Source organism: Sinocyclocheilus rhinocerous, unplaced genomic scaffold, assembly GCF_001515625.1.
Source record: "Sinocyclocheilus rhinocerous isolate Xijiao unplaced genomic scaffold, SAMN03320098_v1.1 scaffold2583, whole genome shotgun sequence".
In the NCBI taxonomy this organism is placed as follows: domain Eukaryota; kingdom Metazoa; phylum Chordata; class Actinopteri; order Cypriniformes; family Cyprinidae; genus Sinocyclocheilus; species Sinocyclocheilus rhinocerous.
The window spans coordinates 597,347-622,952 of NW_015650696.1; the positions used below are offsets into that span (position 1 = coordinate 597,347).

The window sequence follows — 25,606 nt, forward strand, 5'->3', positions numbered from 1 at the left end:
TTGTTACCTTTATTCATTAAAAGATGCATCCACACATGCATGTAAATAGTAACACTAAAATACATAAATGTTTATGCACAGATGAAATTGGCATTTTTATTTACTAAGTAGGCCTACTTATTTACAGCTATTTTTAAATTTAATGTTTATTTGATTTTATATGAAACACTTACCATTTTTTTTATTATTGCTAGTTGCAGCCCTAAATCAGTTGAATTGGAATTCTCAGTCTGAAAAATTATGATTACATATAAAGGTCATCATTTTTCAGAATTTCAAAGTAATTTATTTAGGGCTGCAACTAACGATTAAGAACTGACTAATCTGTCAATTATTTCCTCAATTATTCAGACAAAAAGGCCCACTTATTTTATAAAGCACACTTTATTTTTTATAAAAATACAAGCATTCTTTCAAAGGTAAAGTTACTATGCGAGGACATTCCTGCTTTTATTTCCTTAGGTTTTGATAAAATGGTATCAATAAAATCTCAGACTAGAATGTGTGAAGTCTATGTTCATTTGTAGGTTAAGGCTGGTTTGCATATTGTTTCAAAATATAATCTTGTTTTTCATTAGAGATCTTATGCTAAGGTCTGAAAAATGATACATTTCCACTAATGGATTGCTGTGGTTCATCATCATCATCATCAACAACAACAGATGACCAACACCACTACAATCTCCTGTAAAAGCTATTTAATTTACAAAGGTCCCGATTACGTTTTTTTTTTCTTTCAGTTTAAACTTAACAACAACTTCACAATGCAATTAGAAGTCTTGCATAGATCGACATGACTTTATGCTGGCTATTAAAGAACAGCACCAAAACATCTACATGACACATAATGTAAAAAATCTCAGACTTATTGCACAAAGAACATTGTTTTGTTTTGTTTTTCAGAAAAAAAAAATCACATTCACAGATCTTGAAGAGACTTTGTGCATGCACTGATTTTGACATAAGAAGTTAGGAAAGGAAAAACAGTTTTAATGAAGTTAGATGATGCAACCCATCATACAAACAAATCATTTTAAACCAGTAAAGAGATTTGTAACGGCAATTTAATTACATACAGAAAATAAAACCCTTTTAAAATTAATTGCTTTTATAAAAATGTGGCACATTTTGGAAAAGCAGCATTTGATGAATTAGCCGACAATGGTTCCTTTTCAAAACTTTCAGTAAGCATTTTTTAAGAAGTGCTAAGAATTGAATGACCAAGGTTCTTTTGATTTGACCTGCTTGATTCTGACATGGTGTCCTTAGATATCTTGACATTTAATGCTCAGTAAATTGAAGTAACACAGATATGTCCGCTCCTTAATACCCTAAGATGACATGATGCCACATGACTTGTCATGAAACTGACAATTTTCTTCTTTACTGTCTGGGCTTAAAAACCCAAAACCCAGACTCCTTGGTCACAGAGTGCAGGTAACTGTAAAATGTTTTGCTAATTTGGCTTCAGAACATTGTTTCCACAATTGATTTGTGAAGTTTGAGAACGTCTGTACATGGTATTATGATAGATTAGCACTGATCCGGATCCACTGCAGCCCTTGCCTGGTGTACTGGACGATATGGGCCATGCTGCTATGCAGAGTCAAGGGTCCAGTCAGTGTGTTCAGATAGTTGAAAAATTCTGGTGTGGGTGTGAGAATAATTTATTTGCCACAATAAATAAACAAATAAATAAATAAATACACACTGTGAGAAATGGTGTTTTTGTCAAAAATAAAATAAAATAAATAAATAAAACTTGAATAAATGATAATAAATATCAAAATGTAACATTTAAAAAATAGTAATAAAAATGTAGAATAAAAATAGAAAAAATTATTGATAAATAGCAAATACATGTTTTTCTAAATTATTAAAATGGCCCCTATTAGATGGAAAAAAGCACAGTTTTTCCAAGCAGAACTGATTCAAAACTCACCCTTATTTTCTTTGGCCAGTGTATCAGCCACCTCCCAGTATTCATAACAGTACAGGACCCTGTTGGTGATGTTGAGGTGATTGGCTGCCATCTGGTGGATACGATGGGGAATGCTGATAACACTGCTCTGTGAGCTGCCTGAGCAAATAGAGGCAGGAGGTACAGTTCCCCTGTAAAAGCACAAATACAGATGTACTGACACCCAAACACAACATAAAGGTCTCTCACAGTGGGTGTGTAAATGAATTCAAGGCCCAACTATAACTAACTCTTACTTTCCAGCATCGTTCCAAGGAGGGGGGTTGTGAGGACCTTTTGGAGAACTCTAATCAAAGTAAAAACAGTTACAAGAATGAGTAAATCTTTGAACATGACAACTTTAACAAACTATATTGGCAGGTATTTTTTCAACTGTCCTTTGCATATTGATGTATGATAACTGATAACCGCCTACTTTGAAGTAGTCCAGCAGGACTTTGGAGTATTTTAGAGCGTTGTCCTTTTTAAGTCTGAACATTTGCCAATAAAGAAGAGCAAGACAGCGGAAACTGCAACCCAGAAATAAAATTTGTGTTTTGTCAACAGAATTTAACATGATCAAGATTCTGCAAATCAAAACGAGAATACAGACAGTTGAAGATTTTTGCAGTGTTGTATTTACCATAGTACAGCTAGCTGTTTATCTTCCTGGCTGGCTCCAGGTCCGGCGTTACTCTTAAGTCTCATAGCATATCTATCCAACACATAGAACATGTCAAATCAGTACAGAACTTCTGACAAACATAGGGCCTTTTCTGGCCAGTTCTGTTTTGGCATCTGTCAAATATCGGTCATTGTGAAAACATCAAATCTATTGACATTGTATTTGCATGTTTTGTGGCCTGTTGTTGATCTTATCACAGCACTTAATCAAACCAACATCTACCCTAGGTAAAATATAGTCGGTATGCATCCTGCCACAAGGAGTTACCCAGTCATGTGATGTCTGGCCTATGGAAAATGCTGGGGAAAAAAATACAGAATACGAAAAAAAAAAAAGAACAACAGAGCGGGTGAAAGAGAAAAAGAAAACTCTTAAACACCTTATGAGCTCCACAGTTTCAGCATACATGGTGTAGGGGGACTTGGACTCCAGCGGTCCCTCTTCCATGGCTTTACCACACTCCATGAAGGACAAAGCAGCATCCACATAATTCACAGCTTTTCCTAACTTATCCACCTGCAAACAGGGATAGAGACAAAAGGAGAAAAGAAAGCAGTCAATGAATTAGTTACAGAGGATACAGACCAAAGATTTTCATCTTTGTTTTGGTCTGTGATTCATTTTTTGGGTTCTATAATCCTTGGGACGCCACTCTCTGCCATACAGCAGTTGAAAAAGCAGAATCAAAAAAGACTCCTAAAAATCTCAGGCAACTCCACAAAAAAAAAGAACAAAAAAAAAAAGCTGCCAATTTTTTTTAAAGGTACACATTTGTACCTAAAAGGTACTGCCCCAGTGACAGCTTTTGTCATTTCTATTTCCTGAGAATGCATGTGGGGTTAGGACTTCTGACCTCTGTAATAGTCTAGTCTAGTGGTAATCAGTGTTGGGGAAAGTTACTTTTAAAAATAATGCATTGCAATATTGCATTACTCCCTAAAAAATCTATTAATTACGCTAGTTACTTTTTATGGAAAGTAATGCATTACATTACTTTTGCATTACGTTTTCTCACCTGGGCTTGCTAACAAAAAATAAATTAATAACAACAACACTCTTATTTCACCAATAAATAATAAAAAATAAATAAATTAAATAACTAAATTAAAAAAGAAAAAAAAAGAAAAACACGTGACATTTAACTAAAGTCATTTTACTTATATTCGTATGGTTGAATTGGACCATGCGTTATTTAAAAGTTTGCATTTTAACGTTTTTATTAATTTCAAGGAATACTAATTCTGTTTCTGTGCAAGTGAGATGAATAAATGCATGTTCACATTTAGTCTAGAACTACAATAACCATCATGTTTACACAGCGCACACAACTCCTCTACATCTCACTCACGATTTCTCTCAACATGGAAACAAGAGGTCTCAATCAATAAATGGAAAACAAAGTAACTTGCGTTTCTTATTTGAAAAAGTAACTCAAGATATTTTGTTGCAAATTTAAAAGTAATGCGTTACTTTCCTAGTTACTTGAAAAAAGTAATCTGATTACGTAACTTGAGTTACTTGTAATGCGTTTCCCCCAACACTGGTGGTAATATTCAATAATGTCTGCGTTCACAATGCTGTTTTACCATTGCATCTGCTCGATGTTTCAACCTCTTGGCCTCATGCATGTAGTACTCAGCATGATGTGAGCTAACATCAAGGGAAGAAAGGAGAGATTAGGTAAGAACTATGGAAAGGTATTTGACATTAAATGCAGCAGCACTGTTAAATGAAACAGAGGCATTATCAGACATTTACTCACACATCACTGATAGGTACAGTTCCTCTGTAGTGGAGCGGAAGGTTTGAGGGAGGAACCAGTGATCCAGAGAGAGACTGTAGATGTCCTGACACCCTGACACACTCCACCTCTACCTTGGGCTGCATCTTCTGGTCCTGTTTCATTCATATATATATTACATTAGAACAACTGTTACATTCCTTGAAGTCCAGTAAAGAACCCTCTTCCAATACTGGCCATATAAGATTCTTGGTTTGCTATATGTTTCTTTGAAGACAAGATAAAGAAAGAAAGAAAGAAAGAAAGAAAGAAAGAAAGAAAGAAAGACTTTAGTGTTTCATGTGAGCATTTTTTTAAGAACCTGTTTTTTCTGTGCTGTTGAATCTTTGTCTTTTTCTGGAGGTGTGTGGTACTTCTCTGCATGCTGAGCTTTTACTGAGGGTTTTGAGAGCTCCAGTATGCCAGATGGAGGAGATAATGGGGATACTGGCCTCTTGGAATAAAAGTAATCGTCCTGACATCTGCATACACAGCAATAAAAAGGACATCATCCAACGAGCATGAGCCAGACAGTAAACATCAGATTACGCCAACATGTCCCAGTGGACAAGAATAACAGCAATGAATTGACCTTTCTCATGTTTGTATTTTGTCATAGGGGCGTCCCATGATGTCTTTCAATGTACTAAAGCAGCACTGTAAAACAGCAATAATTTTACAGTGGTAATTACTTATGGATATCCCCTTATTGTATTAATTTGCAATAGCATATATATTCTGAATCAACAAAATTATACATTCAGATAACAGCTTATTTAATATTTCCGAAACTGTATCTGCAAAGAGAAAGCACTGATGCATGATGAAAAAAAAATTCCTCTTCGCAAACAAATTAAGTCATTAGATCTAAATGTACCCATTTTGCTTGTTGAAGGTTTCCTCAGTCTCATTATGGACTGACACTGGTAGTTTATCTGCACGTGATTGATTTCTCTTATTCTCTCTTTGAGCATCTCCATTTTCAGCCTGATATAGTAAAATACACAAAAAAACGTACATGTATGCATAAACACAAATCTCATATTCAGAAGAACATTAATTTAAGAATTGCAGATTTGCATGCATTAATTAAAAATAAAGATGCTTTTCTCTTCCTCACTTTTCTTTTACTTCTGCCATCTCCAGGCAGTTGGTCCAAGCGGTGCAGGTGTTTCATTGATGTCTTTTCTTTTGCCTTTCCCGATGACAAAGCTGAAGATGAGGACTGTCCCTCGGTAATCTCATCTGCACTAGGGACTCTACCCAGAAGCGAGAGGTCTATCCTCACAACAAGTTTTTTCAGGCCTCGATGTGCGACGGTGGGGGACTTTTCAGTTCGGCCGAAAGGCACCAGTGTGTAGAGTTTGTGTCTGCCCCGACCTTGTTTATCTATCTCAGGGGTGCTTATGCTCGACCCGTGGGGTTGAGCACCAGTGCCTGAAGTCTGTTTGTCATGCCTCCTTTTTGACACAGCTTTTTGGTTTGATGTTGAATCTGCAGGGACTTTGGCAACATTCTGGGGTGGACTGGACTCAGAGTCTGATTCGGAGGAAGATGATGAGGAAGATGATGATGATGAGGACGAGGAAGATGATGGATGAGTGGGCTTGATGACAGGAGTAGGGGAAGGTGGAGAAAGTGGAGGAGAAAGGCTAGTGTCTGTCACATGAGGACCTGAGGAAATGTCCTCATTGCTCCACCTTCTCTTCTTCCTTCTCTGCTCCTCAAGGTTAAATCCATTGTATTCCTTTTGAGCGTGATGCTGGCTGTTGGTGTGAGGTCTTTGCTTGGGCTGCACTGCCTTCCATTCAACTTCCTGCTCCCTCCTCCTCCTCCGCTTCCTCTCTCTTTCCCCTTCCTCGGTTCTCCTATCTTCCTCGTCTTCCTCTTCCTCAGAACTCCGAACCCAGCGACGCCTTATTACTTGCTCCTGCGCCAGTCTTTGTCTCTGCTCCTTGCTGGTCTGCACCAGGGTTGCTCCCTGGGCCTTACCTCGGTTGCCCACCTCTCGCTCTCTCTCTCTGGGCTTTGTGTCTTTTTGGAAATGCCCGGTTCTGGGCACTGGGGCATCCCCTAGTTTGACCTTGGGCTTTGGGCTGGAACTCTGTTGGGAAGTCTGTTTAGAGCTGGACTGCTTTGTATCTGGGAAAGATTTAGTCTTCGAGCTGTAACTAGATCGACTGTTGACTTCGCTTCGGGATGAGTCCCTGGACTTTGACGAGGGACCACGGTCGGAACTCTTTAGAGTATTAAAATGAGATGAATGGCCTGATTTGGAGTGTGAACTGTGGATTGACACTCCTGTAGGTTCATTGCTTCTGTGACTGTGTTCAATACTATGGTCAGTTGTAGATGAGTGTCTGGCTTGTGGTTTTGGGCTAACGCTTGGTCTTTGCTTTGACGAATGCTTTGAAATGGGGTTTGAAGGTGAGTTAAACCTTTGCTTGCTTGTGGTTTCAGAGTTTTTGGCTTCAAGTTTGTGTGTGAGATCTTTGTGTGACTTTTCTGTTGAGCTGTGTTCGGAATGATGGGGTTGATGGGGAGGACCAGGTCTGGAGTCTTTGGATCGAGAGTCTCTGGATCTAGAGTCTTTGGGTCTAAACTCCGTTCTCTGGTTGGCACTATGGTCCGGAGGCACCCATGGCCTTACTTTGGGACGATGTGCTGGATTAGAGGTAACGGTTGGCCTAGCAATATGCCTGGGACTTTCTTTTTGAGGTGGCTGTACCTGAGGATATGTACCTTGGCTAGGTACTGCGGTGGATAAAAGACTTGGACTGGGGCTTCTGGGAGGGTGTAAAGGTAAAGGGCTGGGACTTCGACTCCCTTGGAGGCTGTCTCCTGGACTTGGGCACACACTTGGCACTGGGCTCGGCACAAGGCTAATTCCTGGACTGGGGCATGGACTGTATTCTGGGCTGGGATGAGGACTGTAGTCAAATTTTGGACTTGGGACCGGACTTTCACATGGACTGTAATCCCGTCTGGACTCAAAGTCTCTGCTCCAGTATCTTCCAGGTGATGGTCCTCGGCCACAGTCAGATTTCACACTCCGTCGCTGTCCTCCATCTGGGTCGTGGTCAGTTGAAGGATTATTTTTTGGGACTTTCTCAAGCCACCTGTCCAGCTGCCACTGTGTGGATGGTGGACTCTCCGTCTGAACAGAGAAAGGACATGAGTTCAAGACAGAGAATGTAACAATGATAAAACTGGTAAAATAATATTACTCTAAATATGAATTGGATAAAATAATGTGAATTTGATCAAATATAAATCTAGATTGACCTGGATTACAAAACATACTTGACAAGATTATGATTTTCAGTGAACCTGCTCTTGACCATAAACTCTTGACCACTGAGATGACAACAGTATCACCGTAAATATATTCCAGAACCTCTTTAACAAAGAAGTGTGTGGCTGACAATTTAACAAAGTGAACATCACATTTAAAATAACAGTGGTGATGCACAGTCAATCATGGCAGTTATAGGCTAATCGTAGGAATATTAGATAGATCATAACATGAGATGTAAATGAACATCTCAATTCTTTACCATACTGATGTAAAGTAAACACTCTATGTGTGCAGAAGATTGCGTTAACCAATATCTGACTCCATGACAATGTATTTACTCAACAATGTGATAGTGAGAAAGCATTGTTGAAAAAAATACAGAAAAATGGCAATGAGAAATAATTAGAATAAACAAATAGGAAATATGAGTATTTATATAAACAGGCCAGTGTGTCAGTGGGAGAGAGAGGAAAAGAAAAACTGGAGGTGAGAGGGTGACCGAGAGAAAGGGCCAGAAAACTGTGTAGATTCCTTAAACCCTAACAAACCCTCTTTCAATTTCACACTGCTTTAACCATCACAATGCTTCTTCAGTTCACTCACTCCAAACTATTACAAACCAGAAATAAGCTGCATTGAAAATAAATACTGTATGACAACATAATCTCACTTTATAGAGTAATAAAGTAAGCTGTACTCACTATTGACTTTACAAAACATTTGAATTAACGCCACAAAATCAAAGCAAATACTCACTGGATAGCACACTTGAGCTCCAGGGCAGACTAAGCTTTCCTCTCTCGCCTCCAGTAGCTGACCAGAGCTAATTTAAACTTTTACTCCTCCACTCAAACATTCCCCCTTCCCCTCTCTCTCTTTCCAGCAAAGACACTGCATCTCTTGTGCCCTTTTGCCATTGCCCCTCCCCTCAAACCCCCCTCTACCTGGAACTGTGTGGCGTTTCCAAGCCGTCCTCCTCAGAGACACTACATGACTACACGCAGATGAAAAACACATGGAGTTTCCTCCTCCCTTCTCCACAGGATCCAAATAGATGGCATGTTCAGTAATAGAGCCAGCTGTGTCCCAAAGACACATTCATTCATATGGTGGTGTAGCCCTATGCTACTAGAGCTTTTAATCCCTCCTTCTGATGAAAAAAAAAGTAAGACTTGCAAGAGCCCCCAAACGTCATATAAGAACATACCACAGCATAAAATCCTTCAAATGTAGCTGTTTTCAACTCAAGATTATTTTCCTGTGCCGTTTCAAAGGGAAAGCTCACCCAGAAATGAATATTCTGTCATCACTTACTCACCCTCACATCGCTCCAAACCTGTGTTTCTTTCTTTTGTGGAACACAAATTAAGATATATTTTGAAAACTGTCTGTGTTTTATTCTATATATAAATATAGATTTTGGAAGTTTGGAACTACATGAGGGTGAGAAAATGATGACAGAATTTTCATTGTTTTGGGTAACCAATCCCTTTAACTTCTGCTTTTTGTGACGAAATCAATGTTGACATGTACTACTTCCTATCTAGTTAGTCATCTGGGGCACCACATGTTGACATGACACCCAGATTCTAAAGTCTCAGCGGCCGCCCCTCGACATTCCTCTCTCCTCCCCCCACCATCCCATTTTACCTCATCTGCTAAAAACAACTACTAGGAAACAGAGAGAGCGAGGCAATGAGAAATAGCATACTGCACAGCAAAAAAAAAAAAATGCTATCGATGCATACCTCTGTGCTGCAGATTAGGGTCCGCTGTTGGGTCGGTGTCCCGCACCGGTTGTGCGTCCCTGGGCTCGGGCTGCGTGACCGCTGGCTGCTGCTCTCCCACTCACTGGACGGGTCTGATCCTGAAGACCCTGAGCTAGAATGTCTCACTCTTCCGACGTGTGTGTTTGTGCGGTGCTGCTGCTGGCCTGACAAGCTGTCAGTCAGTACATGCAAACAATAGAAGTGCACAGGCACGTCTTAGGCCACACACTCAGATGCATTTACATATATAACAATCTTGACTATCAAGTCCAAAGAAATTCAAAAAACCCAACAAATATGCAGACTAAACACTACGAGTGGTGTGTGTGAGAGTTTGGTGGTTGAACATGTTGAAAGGCCAAAAGAAACAGAGGCTGGTTTATCATCCAGCTGTCACATTCCACATATTCTGACCTCTTCAATATGTAATACACACACTCACACATACAGAGACAAACACTGGATAATAATGAGAACTGGTACAGTTACAAACATAAAACAGACAAAATATCACAAGCACACACTTACCGGTCATTATCAGCCCAGGAAGTTGTTTGCTCACTTCCCTGTTTAACAGATAATAATAAATAAATAAATAACAAAGATTTTAATAAAAGATAGCTTTTTAGCTTGGAATCTTCAACTTCATGGTCATTACTAGCATCTTGACCAAAGCAAAAGCTACAGTCCTGCAGTAACAGCAGAAAGGTCATGAGTCTGGTGTATTTTATGACTCAGACTGTTATGACTCATAATCCTGGAGTCCTGTGTTGAGATACACGCATGTACAAGGAGCTGGTGTTGTAGGTTAAAGTTAGAGTCAAATATCAAACTTGCTACATTCTTAATTTCAGCAAACTATGTCAAGTTCAGCAGCACAGACATGGAGCAGTGGCATTTTTCCCAACGAGGCAAAAAGGCAGTGCCTCCTAAAAAATTGTGTAACATGAGATCATAATTTGTTTTAATAGAACTCCTATTGGAGAGAATGTGAGGGAGGAGCAGCTAGATACTGTACAGTTCACTCATGCAGTCCCACAAATTAGCCTGAATCGGTTCATCTGGTCAAAATAAATGGACTAATTATGAAGTAAACAACTCAACCACTTTCCATTATATGTTTTATGTTATTTTTAGCAACCCCACAGCGTGATTAAATTAAGGGTCACCTCTTTAAATTATTACAAAGGCAGTGTTTACACAAGAATAGATGATTAATAGTCATTGTCTCAATAATATCCAAACAATAGTCACTTATTTAAACAAAAGGGTTGAGAGTAGTGTTCAAAAGTCTGGGGTCAGTAAGATTGAAAAAAAAAAGAAATTCATACTTTTATTCAGCAGTGATGACATTTACAAAGTTTTTACAAGTATTTTTATTCCAAATAAATGCTTTTCTTTTAAACATTATACTCAAAAGATCCTGAAAATGGTATCATGGTTTCCACAAAAATATTAAGCAGCACAACTGCTTCCAACATTGATAATAATAAGAAATGTTTCTTGAGCACCAAATCAACATATTAGAATGATTTCTGTAGGATCATGTGACACTGAATACTGGAGTAATGGCTGCTGAAAATTCAGCTTTGTTATCACAGGAATAAATTACATATTTTTACTATATTAAAATGGCTAAACAGTTATTTTAAAGTGTAATATTATTTCACATTATTACTGTTTTTACAGTTTTTTACAGTTCTGTTTTTATAAATTCAGCCTTGGTGAGCTTAAGAGACTTCTACGTTTAATAATTTAGGAGATTTAATTTTAATGTACAGTAATATAAACAAAAAAGGATTATAGTATAAGTATACTTTTAATCCGAAGACAACATAGAGGACTCTGCCTCACTGAGCTCTCCAATGAAAAGAATGGCAATGTTAGTGTTAATGTCAGGGATGCAAACTCACCATGGGTGAAAAAGGTGACAAAGACGCGCAAAAAAATATTACTTTTTAACTCTACAGTTGTGCAGAAAAAAAAATTCACTATAAAGATTCACTTTTCATTCATGAAGATGACATGAAAAAATCCTGGTGGAAAACAAAGACCTTTAAGATGAAAATGACATGAAATTATGGCTGGGTGGGTGGAGAATTGTCTTGTTTTGTTTTAGGAGTTTCTGTACAGTATGTTAGAAAATATGTGCATATGTCTGCATGTACAGTGTATACTTAGATGGCATGTGCATGTATAGGATTGTTAAGTTTATTGTGTATGCAGGTGTGTACATATGTATGTATAAATATGTATATATAGTTAATAACTGCAGAAAGAATTATAACTTGGTTAGATTTTTGTTTGCACAAGGAAAATTCGGAGGAACTTCTGATTTGATTTCTGATAGATGGCAGAAGAAGATCACTCATTAGCTCAGTTGCCAGTTCCACTCCCTAGTTTTTTTTCCCCAAAAGTCTTGCTTTTGGATTTATTTTAAAATGACTATTATAACACATTTTTATACTTTTAATATATTGAAGCATGAAGTATACCAAGTACAATTACATAATAATGCATTAAATAATTTGAAATCTTTTAAGATTTAATTAAAAAAAATTTTTTTTTAAACATTGCCTTAAAAAGGACACATCAAAAAGAGTGTTTTAAATTTTATCTTTAACTGTAGAAGCTGCTAAATATATTCAGCCAACACAGACTTGTTGCTGCTATAGTTTTGTTACTCTGAATTTACTCTGCATCACTCTCTTTTGACATCGGCTTGTCAGATAGTTCGTTCTGTCCATTGCTACAGTCATCACTGTCAATCAAAGCAATGACTTGCGGAAAAATTTAGCGGATTCACTCGTGTAATTTTTTTTACACTCTTGTCAAAATTTTTTGACATCCCCCACCCCCCCAATTAAAATGCTGCCTGCAATGAGAGAGCAATGCAAACACAAATGCCACAGCAGCCAGGTGGCTTTGTGTGTAAATGCATTTTGTGATGAATGAACAAATGTGACCCTGGACCACAAAACCAGTCATAAGGGTCAATTTCTCGAAATTGAGATTTATACATCACCTGAAAGCTGAATAAATAAGCTTTCCTTTGATGTATGGTTTGTTAGGATAGGTCAATATTTGGCCGAGATACAACTATTTGAATATCTGGAATCTGAGGGTGCAAAAAACACTGAGAAAATCGCCTTTAAAGTTGTCCAAATTAAGTTCTTGGCAATGCATATTACTAATCAAAATTAAGTTTTGATATATTTACGGTAGGAAATTTACAAAATATCTTAATGGAACATGATCTTTACTTAATATCCCAATGATTTTTGGCATAAAAGAAAAATCGATAATTTTGACCCATACAATGTTTTTTTGGCTATTGCTAAAAATATACCCAAGCGACTTAAGACTGGTTTATGGTCCAGGGTCACAAACGAGCTGGACTGTGTTCAAAGCTAACAGTTAGCACAAGCAGTGCAAAAGTTATTAATACTAATAGATGATCTGCTTTTCCACCCATTCCTTCAACAATCTTAACAGGCGCCCTACCTCGTCCTTGTCATCTTCGTCACTGCTGAGCTTCAGGTCATCAGCGAGCATGCTGGGAGGGCAAAGAGAGAGTCAAACATGAGAGAATGTCACACTCACTTGACAAAGAGACTTATTCGTTCTGCCAATCTGCAGCACATCTGTGTGTGTGTGTATTAAATGTGTGAGTTTGCCTCGAATGGTCTAGCCATATGAGATTGTATCACATTACAAGCTTCAAAGAAAAAGGTCATAAACACAGCGCTCTAATGTTGAACAGTGATGTTATGTGATGGTAGTGTAGTTCAGAGCTCTACCCTACTGTGTGAACCTGTTCTGTAATTAGATACTAACTCAGTGAAGTTTATGAAGTCAGTGAAGTTAGTATGGTGGTTAGAGATGGTGGAGATATATAACACTGGCCTAACCCTCCATGTGAAGCTGGTTTTAAACAGCAGTTGGTCCAAAGCAGTTAAATTCCAGGAAGCCCAATCTAATTATACACACTAATATGCACAGACGTTCAACACTGAATTCTCTAAAGCCAATTGTTTATGATGTAATAAAGTGAACAGGCAGAAGCAGTTCAGACACCACCTGGTGCTTGGTTACCATGGACAGATTGGGTGCTGTGCACCCCACTTACGATTTATGAGGGGCCACGAGTGGACGTGAGGGCATCCTCATAGAGACACCATCCCTCACTGAGAAAGCCACAGGGAGAGAAATACATCAGCATGATGGAGCAGAATGTAAAAACACTGCTATATTAGCACAGCTGTGTATACATATGCTGATGTGAACCATGTAGTGATATCTCAAATTAAACAAAGCAGGTAATGACAAGCAAGCTTCTTATTACACACACAATAGGCATGCACAATATATCTGTACCATATCAGGTATTAAATGATGTTTAATAAATATCGGGCAACATTGGATATTTAATTTTACACCACTGTTCAAAAGTTTAGTGTCAGTAAGACTTTTTAAAAATGAAATTAATACTTTTATTCAGTAAAGACACATTAAATTGATCTTTATAATGTTACAAAAGTTGTCTACTTCAAATTATTGCTGTTCTTTTTGAACTTTCTATTCATCAAAGAGTCCTGAAAAAATATATCATGGTTTCCACAAAAAAAGCAGCACAACTGTTTTTAACATTGATAATAAGAAATCAGGATATTAGAATGATGTCTGAAGGATCATGGGGCAATGACTGATGAAAATTCAGCTTTGCCATCACAGAAATAAACATTTTAAAATGTATTTTAAAAGTTATTTTAAATTGTAATAATATTTTGTCATATTTAAGACTGTTAAATGTAATCTTTAGTAAATATCAAAATAAATATCCGTTTTTCATATTGTATATTACAATGTTGTGATGCCTAAATTCACTTGTAACATTTAAAATGATTGATTTTAGTTTTTAGCATTTATTTATTATGTATCAACACAAAATAGCAAATTATTGTATTATCCGTCATTTAACGGTTATTGGCCATAACATGAAAATAACAGCTTATCGGTATCAGTCAGAATCAATTTTGGTGCATCCCTAATCCAGACAGAGAAACATATATCTAAGACAGTGCTCCAAACATAAAGTTTGCACATCAAATGTAGCATGTTTACCATGTCTGTGTCGTGAATTGGGCTGTTTTCCCTCCTAAAACAGATAAATAGCATAAACCAAATCAGTCAAATCAACACAAACAGCATCTTGACAAAACATAGAAGGGTGAATTCACTAAACTGTACTAAACATTGTCACACTGTATCTTAGCACCTAACCTTGTACCTTAAGCCCCTGAAATCCAGTTTAACCAGGTGTCATTAAATTCAGGTACATTTTCTGCATTTGAAAAAAAACTCTAGATCATAGTGGTAGAAAGATACTGTACAGTCCCTAGAACTGGCCTGCATTGTGCTTGGGGCATTGCTACCCGATTTGCATAATTTCTGTAGTGACTCTGGTGCTAAAACAACACAGATTTATGAGTGTGTGCAAATAAACAATGCAAGCGTAATACCCAGCAGGGAGAGAAAGGAGGAGAGAGAAAGAGATAAACATACAGAGACAGAGCAGAGGTGGTGCTTTATATTGGTGAATTTATCACACTTGCCTGCAGTCTGTAATAAACCCTGTGCGTACCTTTGAGTGTGAGTACAGGAAATGATGAGTGCCCCCTTCCCCTGGGGGTTGCTGGTAAGGCCAGGATTGGGTCATGTCCTATGGAGAGATGAGAGGACAGAGGCTAAAAGTGACTTACAGGTTTGGAAAATGAACTTTTAAAGTCATTACATTATCATAGGCAACTGACAGAAATGTCCTCAGATGTAATGTGTATCTTTAATGGACTCCTGAAATGTATCTATGTCTACTGACGTTTTTCTTTGGGCAATTAGAGGCCATTACATCGGGGGATTTGCAGTGGTTGGGATGGTGTTATTGTGTTTTGAAGCAACAAAATATTACAAGCTCCTTCTCTATGCCGTTCTTTAGGAAATTTTAACTTAAAGGAATAGTTCAGCCAAAAATGAATATTAGGTCATCCTTTACTCAGCCTCTGATCACACCAAATGGTATCATAGATGACCTTCTCATTTTTTTCTAGAATATACCAAATGATCAAAATCAGAAAATACATACATTAAATAAAAACACATACAAGCATAACAAAAACACACACAAAAAAAACTTTAAAACGAATCAACCTATCAACTCATTAGGATTTCAGCAGCAGCTCCTCACCACAATCAGAAACATATATTGCTTTCCATTTAGCTGATGCTTTTCAAGACATTGCTTTTAACATGGCTGCTGTATTGATTTTGAATTCCAGTGACAACCAAAAAATGTAATTTCCTGCATGTTACTCATAATAGTAGCAGGTTTTGCAGAAGTAATGTCTCATTTAGATCCTGTGTTACTAAAGAGCGACTGTTAATCCACTTAATGACCTAACATACACCAGCGAGAGTTCATGACCTTTTGATGAGGAACTTGCAGTATTTGTGGGTTTGTGGAAGTTTATAGCATTTCTTATAATATGTGTGATTAAATGAATTACTCAGTAAAAACTTTATTGTGTAATCTGTGCCTGTGTGTGTGTCACAGAGCAGGAAGCAGTCTGCGAAATGGTCATGAGTTATCAACTCTGATAGTCGTTAGGAAAACAGATGTGCAGTGTTTGACTGATTAAGCTAAAATTAAATGCTCATGGACTGACAGTCATTTATCTAAGTGTAAAACATTCAGTCACAACTGTTTCAAAAAAGTTGCACACAGTATTTTTTTTTCTTTGAAAGGTTTTTGAATAAATTATACATGGCTGACTGCTAATTGAAAATTTCTGCAATGGTACAAATGATTGATTTTGCATGATTCTGCATCCATGCTTCTAAGTTGAACACAACTGCAATTTTGGCCAATGCCAATAAATAATAATAACAAAAAAAGAAAACTTATCATACTTCCATTTTCTGATTTTGGTCATACATATGGTCATTGGATGAGCCAATGTTACATGTGTCAGGATGGTGAAGATGCTCAAACAGAAATATTTAGAAATATTTTGAGACATTGAATCTGTGTGACCAACTTGAACCTGCTGTAAAATAGTTTGGCCTCATGCGGAATTCCTTATGGCGTAGACTCCAATTGAAATGACTGAATTTTGCTCACAAACATTTGCCAAACAACAGTAAATGTGACCGCATCTTTGTAGCATACAGTATTCAACAGAAGAAAGAAACTCTTACAGGTTTGGAACAACTTGAGGGTAAACTACTAGGTTAAACGCCACCATGTGTTCAACACAGACTGCTAAAGTCGAACTGCATAACAGTATCATATTATAAACATACATTATACACATCAATCGTTCTTCCTAGCCTGTAGCAATATTTCGAAAAAACACTATCCTCCCTCCAGAGCATAACTCTTCCCCCTTCCCTCTCATCCACCTGCTTCATTATCTCTCTCGCCGCCTTTAGTCACTAAGGACTCATCTCTCTTCACCAACAACAAGGCTTCCCAGGTGAACCTGCAACTGCTTCTCTGTCTCATGCATAGATGTGTACGTCCCTCTCACTCTTCTCTGTCTGCACACTCCTTAGATGCTTTGACATGGCCAGATTTGATCATATAGCAGACTGTTGATTTGGCATTTCTACAATTGAAACAGTACAACAAAACCAATACACCATTTTAAAAAGGCACAGACAGACTCACACACTAATGCTTGCAGAGACATCTGTTGTGCTATTTCTAAAAATACCTATGACCACAACAGCAGCCCTGGGAAGACGTACACATCTATGCATGTGCTCGTTCACCTACACAGAATTCAGACTGAAGGTAACAGACGGATATGAGAAATGGAGCACTGTATTGTACTTTACTGCGATGATCCCACACATACAGTGCAGCACAATGCGCATGCACATGGCTGGTGCTTATCAAAACTTTGATATCGAAGACAGCATTTACATTTTTAAAACCTTCAGCCCATGCAAAACTGGGGCAAAGGGTGACGTGAACACACAAATAGTTTGACCTAATAACTGATCATGAAACAAGACATCAATAAAAAAAAACATGCATGTAGTACATCTTCCTTTAGATTTTAAAGTGCTCTCAACGGAAAACTATTAAACAAAAAGACAAATACACTGCATATAAGGCACATTAAATTTAGCTGTGATTTCTTTACCTTAATATGCAGAACAGCATTTAACATCTCAATCAGATGTCTGTAATACCACTGACTAGAACCAAAGATTTGAATCTGCATAAGTATTTCCCTCCAAAAATCACTACCGCTGCATTTCATATCTGTCCTTTTAGGGTAAGTGTGTCTGTTCTCAGCAGACTTCACACATGAAGTCTGTTCATTTAGATAGCACTTAGATTACTCGTACCTAGAAATGTTAGCAATTCATCTATAGAATAATCCTCTTCCATTCCATTCAGTAAATGATCAAGCAGCGTCATAAATATCCCTATAAGAAGGGCTAAACTGCATAATATCTTTTGTAAACATACAATTCAGCTACATTTAACTCAACTTCTGTGCCTCCATCCCTTTTTTGTATAGATTATCATACGATCTTCCAATGCTAATTTACAGTGTTAGGGTGAATGTGTCTTGGTGTTTTTTTTGTTTGTTTTTTTTGCAGAGAAGAGACTATGGTGTTTTTTAACCAAAGTGCAGTTATGCATAAGCATGATTCCAAAGACAATTTGTCCCCAGTCTGGATCCGAGCTGCTGGGATCCTTTCACTTGAATATGTATTTTGAATGGGAGTCAAACTAGCATTTGCAGTAGAACTGATGTGTTGGGGGAAAAACCCGTAGCTCAAATCAAATAGAGACAAGTAAGGCATAATGTACAATAAGCATGGTGTACCTGAAGGGTTTTACCCAGGGGTTTATTTTGTGGTATTGACTGGCTCACTCTAGATTATCATACTTACTACATGGAATATTAATTTAAATTATGGTTACACTTTATTTTAAGGTGTCCTTGTTACAGTGTAAGTACTGAGTACATTAAAATTAACATGTACTTACTATAGGGTTAGGATTTGGGCTTGATTTAGGGTTAGTTTCAAGCAATTATGCATAATTTGCTGTTATTACTATAGTCAGTACACTCTCAGATAAAAGGTACTAAAGCTGTCACTGGGGCGGTACCCTTTCAAAACATATTTAGGTACAAATATGTAACTTTTTTAGAGGTAAATACAGTACAAAGGTGTAACTTTTGAAAAGGTACTGCCCCAGTGACAGATTTTGTACCTTTCTTTCTGAATGTGTACATGTGACGTGTGTCAGACTTTTGGACCTGTTTTGCCCCCGTAGTCCTTCCTGTGTCTCCTTATTTGGTCATGTTTCTGTCCTTGTTTAGTTTGATTATGTTCCATTGTTGTCACCTGTGTTCCCCTGATTGCCCTGTGTTTATAAGTCCTAGTCTGTGCAGTTAGTGTTTGTCGGGTCTACCAGTGTTGTACGTGTGTCTACCTCCTGAACTGTCGTAGTCGTACATTTTGGAATCCAACTCTGACAAAAAACAGAATTACATACAATACTTTTAAATTACGCACGAGTAAATTAAAATGACACACAAATGCTTTGAATTACGTACGATTATTTTTGACAGCGATTTTTATTCCATACTGTTCCCTATGTTGGATTTACCCACTGTGTTGGATTAATAAAGACTCTTTTGATTATCCATGGCTCTGTGTTCCTTCCGGCAGCGTAACGTGACAGAAGACCTGACCGAATACAGTTACCTCCGTGTTCTCCCCTCCGTTTGTTTTCTCGCTTTTTTCTCTCAGTCTTTTTGTTTCCGTAGTGTTTCTTGTTGTGTCTATGGATCCCTTCCTTCGCCCCGAATTCCTCCTCATCCTGCTGCAGCAGGGGGAGCGCTCTCTCGAGGATACATACAAGACCATACAAGACTGTTCCGGCTGTTAGCTAGCACCACCAGCTACCCAGATGACGTCTTCCGAGGATGGTCCTCGAGAGGATTTCATTGCCTTCGTGGAATGGACTCTGGCGAGCAACGGATCGCCATCCTGCCCAGTGGATGATCTCGTCAGATCCACTCCAGACCCAGTGCCCAGCCCACCATCTCCCCGCGGTGTGGAGCATCAGCCCGAGCCCACCGATGACGGAGAGCCAATTCCCGCCGCGATCAGTGAGCCAGCGCAAAGCCGAGCGACTGAGCAGAGGATCGCCCCGGACGTAGAGCTAAACCCGTCAGAGCAGGTGCGAGAGCCGGTGATAATGCCCGCCACAAGGGAGAAAGCCGCGGCTGAGGGTGAGCTAAGTATGGCAGGGCGACAGTGCCAAAACGAAGAGGAGAGGGCTCCAGTCCCCGAATCCAGTCCAGAGCGCCCTCCAGTGCCCGCTCCTAGAAAGCGCTCTCCAGTGCCCGCTCCTAGAAAGTGCCCTCCAGTGTCCGCTCCTCCAGAGCGCCATCCTGTTCCCGTGTTCAGGCTAGAGGGGGCTCCCGATCCAGAGTATAGCCCTGAATGCCCGGAGGCTCACAAATGCCAGCTCTCCCACCTGCTCCTGCCTCCTCCACCGCTGTCATCTGGCAGCCCCTCTGCTCGCCCTCAGCCCACCATCATTACGGTGTGAGCTCCGCGGGTCTGCCATCCTCCAGCGTCGCCATGGCTGGAGAATCCCTCAGCTCCGCCTCCAGCCTCCGAGGCCCAGACTCCGCCTCGGCCCGTAGACCAGGACTCCGCTCCTCCGGCTGCACCTTGTCGCTCTGTCCCACCGGCTCCATTGGGCTCCTTCCTCCCACCACCTCCACCTTGGTTCTCAGTCGCTCTGGTTCCACCCCGGATCTCCGGATCTCTGCCTCCGCCTTGGTCACCAGAGCCCTCGGCTCCACCCTGGCCCCCCGGATCCTCGGCATCCCCCTGGCTCGTTGGAGGGGGAGCGCTCTCTCGAGGATACATACAAGACCATACAAGACTGTTCCGGCTGTTAGCTAGCACCACCAGCTACCCAGATGACGTCTTCCGAGGATGGTCCTCGAGAGGATTTCATTGCCTTCGTGGAATGGACTCTGGCGAGCAACGGATCGCCATCCTGCCCAGTGGATGATCTCGTCAGATCCACTCCAGACCCAGTGCCCAGCCCACCATCTCCCCGCGGTGTGGAGCATCAGCCCGAGCCCACCGATGACGGAGAGCCAATTCCCGCCGCGATCAGTGAGCCAGCGCAAAGCCGAGCGACTGAGCAGAGGATCGCCCCGGACGTAGAGCTAAACCCGTCAGAGCAGGTGCGAGAGCCGGTGATAATGCCCGCCACAAGGGAGAAAGCCGCGGCTGAGGGTGAGCTAAGTATGGCAGGGCGACAGTGCCAAAACGAAGAGGAGAGGGCTCCAGTCCCCGAATCCAGTCCAGAGCGCCCTCCAGTGCCCGCTCCTAGAAAGCGCTCTCCAGTGCCCGCTCCTAGAAAGTGCCCTCCAGTGTCCGCTCCTCCAGAGCGCCATCCTGTTCCCGTGTTCAGGCTAGAGGGGGCTCCCGATCCAGAGTATAGCCCTGAATGCCCGGAGGCTCACAAATGCCAGCTCTCCCACCTGCTCCTGCCTCCTCCACCGCTGTCATCTGGCAGCCCCTCTGCTCGCCCTCAGCACCGTGGGTCGACATTATGGCTGTGGCCTGGATCCAGCTGGGCTCCTCCTGCTCCAAGCCCCTCCTGTTTCCTCCCTGGCTCCTCCCTCCATCGTCTCCTCCCTGGACTCTGTCTGCCAGCCCCCTTCCGGGTGTCCGTCCTCCTCCTAAACCTCCTCCCAAGCTCCCACCTATGCCTCCCTCTGTTGTTGTTGTTGTTGTTACGGTACGAGGACGCACCTTCCGGGAGGGGGCGAAATGTCAGACTTTTGGACCTGTTTTGCCCCCGTAGTCCTTCCTGTGTCTCCTTATTTGGTCATGTTTCTGTCCTCGTTTAGTTTGATTATGTTCCATTGTTGTCACCTGTGTTCCCCTGATTGCCCTGTGTTTATAAGTCCTAGTCTGTGCAGTTAGTGTTTGTCGGGTCTACCAGTGCTGTACGTGTGTCTACCTCCTGTACCCTTTGTTGGATTTACCCCGTGTTGGATTAATAAAGACTCTTTTGATTATCCACGGCTCCGTGTTCCTTCCGGCAGCGTAACGTGACAACATGTAACAAGGACACTGAAAAATAAAGTGTTACCAAAAGTATTGTATTATGCAATTACACACTTTATTGGTTTATAAACAATTTCATAAGCAATTATGTGATTGACCAGTCACAATCAAGCATTCAAGAAAGATGTGTAATAATTAATTATTATTCAGTTTAGTGTACATTTTATGACATTCCAATACAGTTCATGTTAAAGAATTAGATTTAAAGCCTTCTATACTGTATATTTATAGAAAACGTCACTGGTATCTATAAGAAAATAATCTTTGTGCAGTGCTCTGAAAAATATCTGAACAATCAGGTAATTTCCAATCAATATAATACCACCCGTTATAAGCTGAGTGCCATATCTTAGGAATACATGATCAAACCTTAGGAATACATTGCAGCTGAATAAAAGCTGCACACCTGACATCTGCATATATCTGCAGGTGATTTGGGTGCCACAGTGGTTGTCTGCACACATGCACTTGTCTGAACTGAAATATACATAAGTGTCCCCAAATGCTTTCAGTGTAGAAGCTGACTCACACACAGCTGTAGGAAATCATGATATATTTTTTGATGATCCCTTACCTTTTGTTTTATAATAAGCCTTCTTCACAGCACCTGTTTTATTATTGTCAGAATGACTGAGAATGAGTAATTTGTGAAGCCAGTGTGTTTGCATGAGTGCAGCAGTAAATGAGTGTGTGTGTGTGTCAGCAAGAGAGAGAAAAATTCCCAAAGTTCAGAAGCTAAACTAGGTGCATTTATAACCTTACTCACTTAGTACCGGTCCTCTTTGCGCCCTCAGCTGATCTTCAATTCGTCTTCTCCCAGTTTTTTTTTTTTATTACTATTATACCCAAATATGCGTCAGTAAATATTATTACAAGCAAACCAGTCAGACAGCGTGCAAAATCCCCTAGATGCCTTCTGGTCTCTGGAGAAGTCCAAACTGAGATAGGCTACTAAAGCGCAGAGATAAACATGATGTAACAGCAGGAGAGGCAGGTGATGATTGTCTTAACAGATTGAAGAAGCCCTCCAGAGTGACAGAAGAGGAAGTCGCTATTTAAAATTTTGAATTTGAATGTACCATCTAATCAAAGCTGCGCGCGCCACACAGCAAAACCGAAAACACCTAGTTGCGCTCAAAGGCACTCACACCGGAAAACAGTTCAACTGACAAAACCATAAAGCATCACATCTCAGAAGTTCTTTCAGTGTTGACTACAGCGCATGATTCTTCTAAATACAGATTTTAAACTGTTTTCATTATTCCTCACATATAAAGCAACAACCAGCGTTTTCAAACATTTCGGAGACAAATGTTAGATTGCAAGTTAGTTAGGACGCCTACCCAAAGTTAAAAAGACTCTCGCGATGAGAAATCGTGTTCGCGTTCGCGGAGATAACCATAGCAACAGTACGCGACTCGTGTACTTTTCGTGAGGATCAACATCGGACGGAACATTGACAAAACATAAACACAGCCTATGGCCACTTGACCATATATTTGCACATCACAGGTTTATAAAAAAAGTTTGTGTTTTGTTTAAAATGTTTAAATATAGCTGACGTTTGACTAAGTATGGGGCACCAGAAAAAGGGTTGCGCTAGACTGCACCCCTCAATGTTCTGGAGAAATTAATCAGTAATAACAATAGAAAATAATGAAACCAAATCAAATCTAGAGAATAAATAGGATAACACCAAACAAAAAATTTCGTTATCATCATGTTTTTGTCTCTCCTTGAAAAACAATGGAATTAAACGCATTAGGTTTGTGTGACACTAACCTGGGATGCGTGCTGAAGCATGAAACAAACACTTGCAAGTTTTCCCTTACTTCCATAAATGGTAGGCATGTTGAGGTCGATTGTTCAGTTGTCCATTTTGGCAGGTACAGAAGCGCAGCACCGCGCACCGCGTGAGAACGAGCGTCAACAGGTCACGCATCAGAGGCACGGTCGGTGTTTCTGTGGAAGCACGCGATGGGCGGAGGCTGACGGACAGAAGGCTCGGCGTTGTCACCTAAACATCGCGTCAGAGCGCTATGACGGCGATGAACTGAGATTCTCGTAGAAACACTCCTGCGTAAGCAAGGGGATGAGGGAAACAGAGTCACCGAGAAGCTGAAGCATCAATACCTCTGGGAAATACCTCTGGGATCTATCTGTCTGTCTGCCTGCCTGCCTGCCTGCCAGTCAGTCAGTCAGTCAGTCAGTATGTCTGTCTGTCTGTCTATCTATCTATCTATCTATCTATCTATCTATCTATCTTATGATAAGATCTATCTATCTTATGCTTGAAAGGGAGACCGCACCTAACATCAGTGATGATTTTAACAAAGCAAACACAAAATATACAAGATATAGAGCTTAGCCCTGAGCCCTCCCTTAAGAGGAAGGAAGAATGGAATGCAAACTGTTACATACCCACAGAAAAGGATTAGGCAAGAAATGACTTCCACTGAATTTCCAGATGTGTCTGAATGTGTGCTGAGATAGAAAGTTAACCTTGTGTTACTCACTGCAGTCTATCTATCTTATGATAAGATCTATCTATCTTATGCTTGAAAGGGAGACCGCACCTAACATCAGTGATGATTTTAACAAAGCAAACACAAAATATACAAGATATAGAGCTTAGCCCTGAGCCCTCCCTTAAGAGGAAGGAAGAATGGAATGCAAACTGTTACATACCCACAGAAAAGGATTAGGCAAGAAATGACTTCCACTGAATTTCCAGATGTGTCTGAATGTGTGCTGAGATAGAAAGTTAACCTTGTGTTACTCACTGCAGACTCCCAGATCTGTTGGTGTACATCTCCCCCCACATTGCTTCATACATTTCACTGAAAAGAAAGATAAACATACAAACAGAGCCTAGCAGCATTAAGCATATTAATGTATCATGAAAGCCAGGAGACAATGTATGGTGATGCTTAGGGAGACATGCACTTTCTGTCTGTGAACTGATTTTTCATTCACTCATCAGTGCAGCATGGCTTTTGTTTGTGTCTGTGTGAAACTTGCTATAACTCTTCCTGACATCTGACACACACAACCTTGTCAAACATGGAAACATTAGAAGACTAAAAATCCAAAATGACCGATTTCCGATACCTTCTAGCTATCTTGATTTGTTGTTTTCCAAAAAAATTATGTATAGGTTTGCACTGGGTGTGGTCGAGGTTGATCAGCTTGACTCCTTGCTGTCCTGTTTATAGAAAACACAGCCATTTTCATTCTTCTACAACATGCACACAGAGATCTAAAAGAGCCAGAATGAATTAATATAAATTTGACAAATTTTTGACAGACATAAAAAACTGCCCCCTTAATTAATCCTACTCTATACAATATATTTTCATAAGGAAATGTGAGTGGTACTTGCCTGTGCAAAACTCACTGCCATGATGCCATGAGGTTTTTAGGGTGTGGATTTCTGTCTGGCCTAAATCAAAAAAGTCAACCCTCTGATCTTTATGATATTGTGGCTAGATTTGGCTCAGGTCAATGGTTTATTGTTAAGTCTAAGGGACATTTTCATCCATTATATTGTGCAAATGAAAATAAGTCTGATCACAAAGAAAAGTAATACCTTACCAATCAAGCTGCATGATTTAAGATGATTTGCAACTCATCATGCACAAATAGTGTTTGTCTGCATGGTAGTGACAGAAATGCCCCAGATGTGCAGCTGTTCTTTCTTTCTCACAGTCGTGGTTTCATTACTCAGAGTGCTCTTCTTATGACCTCTCAGTCATTAGCTCACCCTCATGAAAAGAGAGCCACACCTGGAGGAAGAAAATAATCAAAAATAGATTGAAACCGAGAAAGTGCAAGCACCGTGTGTGAGAGAGGCAGTGTCAGAGAAAGATACCAATAAAGTATTACAGCATGCACTATTTAAAAAAACAAAAATCACACAGAAGTG

The 25,606-nt window shown here is 39.9% G+C and overlaps 1 protein-coding gene across 1 annotated transcript; it reads right to left on the reverse strand.

Moving 5' to 3' along the window:
- Positions 1 to 1,267: 1,267 nt before the first annotated feature.
- On the reverse strand, positions 1,268 to 23,625 carry LOC107712257 (AF4/FMR2 family member 3-like). Its single transcript, XM_016517440.1, has 18 exons — positions 23,464 to 23,625; positions 15,137 to 15,214; positions 14,617 to 14,650; positions 13,622 to 13,679; positions 12,997 to 13,048; positions 10,021 to 10,058; positions 9,472 to 9,664; positions 5,546 to 7,582; positions 5,303 to 5,412; positions 4,748 to 4,907; positions 4,408 to 4,541; positions 4,232 to 4,295; positions 3,025 to 3,161; positions 2,604 to 2,675; positions 2,397 to 2,490; positions 2,218 to 2,267; positions 1,943 to 2,112; positions 1,268 to 1,645 (listed from the first exon to the last, which is right to left on the reverse strand). The coding sequence occupies exons 1-18, from the start codon at positions 23,530 to 23,532 to the stop codon at positions 1,524 to 1,526; spliced, it is 3,672 nt and encodes a 1,223-aa protein (XP_016372926.1). The 5' UTR covers positions 23,533 to 23,625; the 3' UTR covers positions 1,268 to 1,523.
- Positions 23,626 to 25,606: the final 1,981 nt, after the last annotated feature.

Coding starts and splice junctions, on each gene's coding strand:
- LOC107712257 (XM_016517440.1), bottom strand. CDS start 23,532: ATGCCTACCATTTATGGAAGTAAGGGAAAACTTGCAAGTGTTTGTTTC. Junction 15,215..23,463: donor TGCTTCAGCACGCATCCCAG/GTTAGTGTCACA, acceptor ATCTCTCCATAG/GACATGACCCAATCCTGGCC. Junction 2,268..2,396: donor TCCTGCTGGACTACTTCAAA/GTAGGCGGTTAT, acceptor TACTTTGATTAG/AGTTCTCCAAAAGGTCCTCA.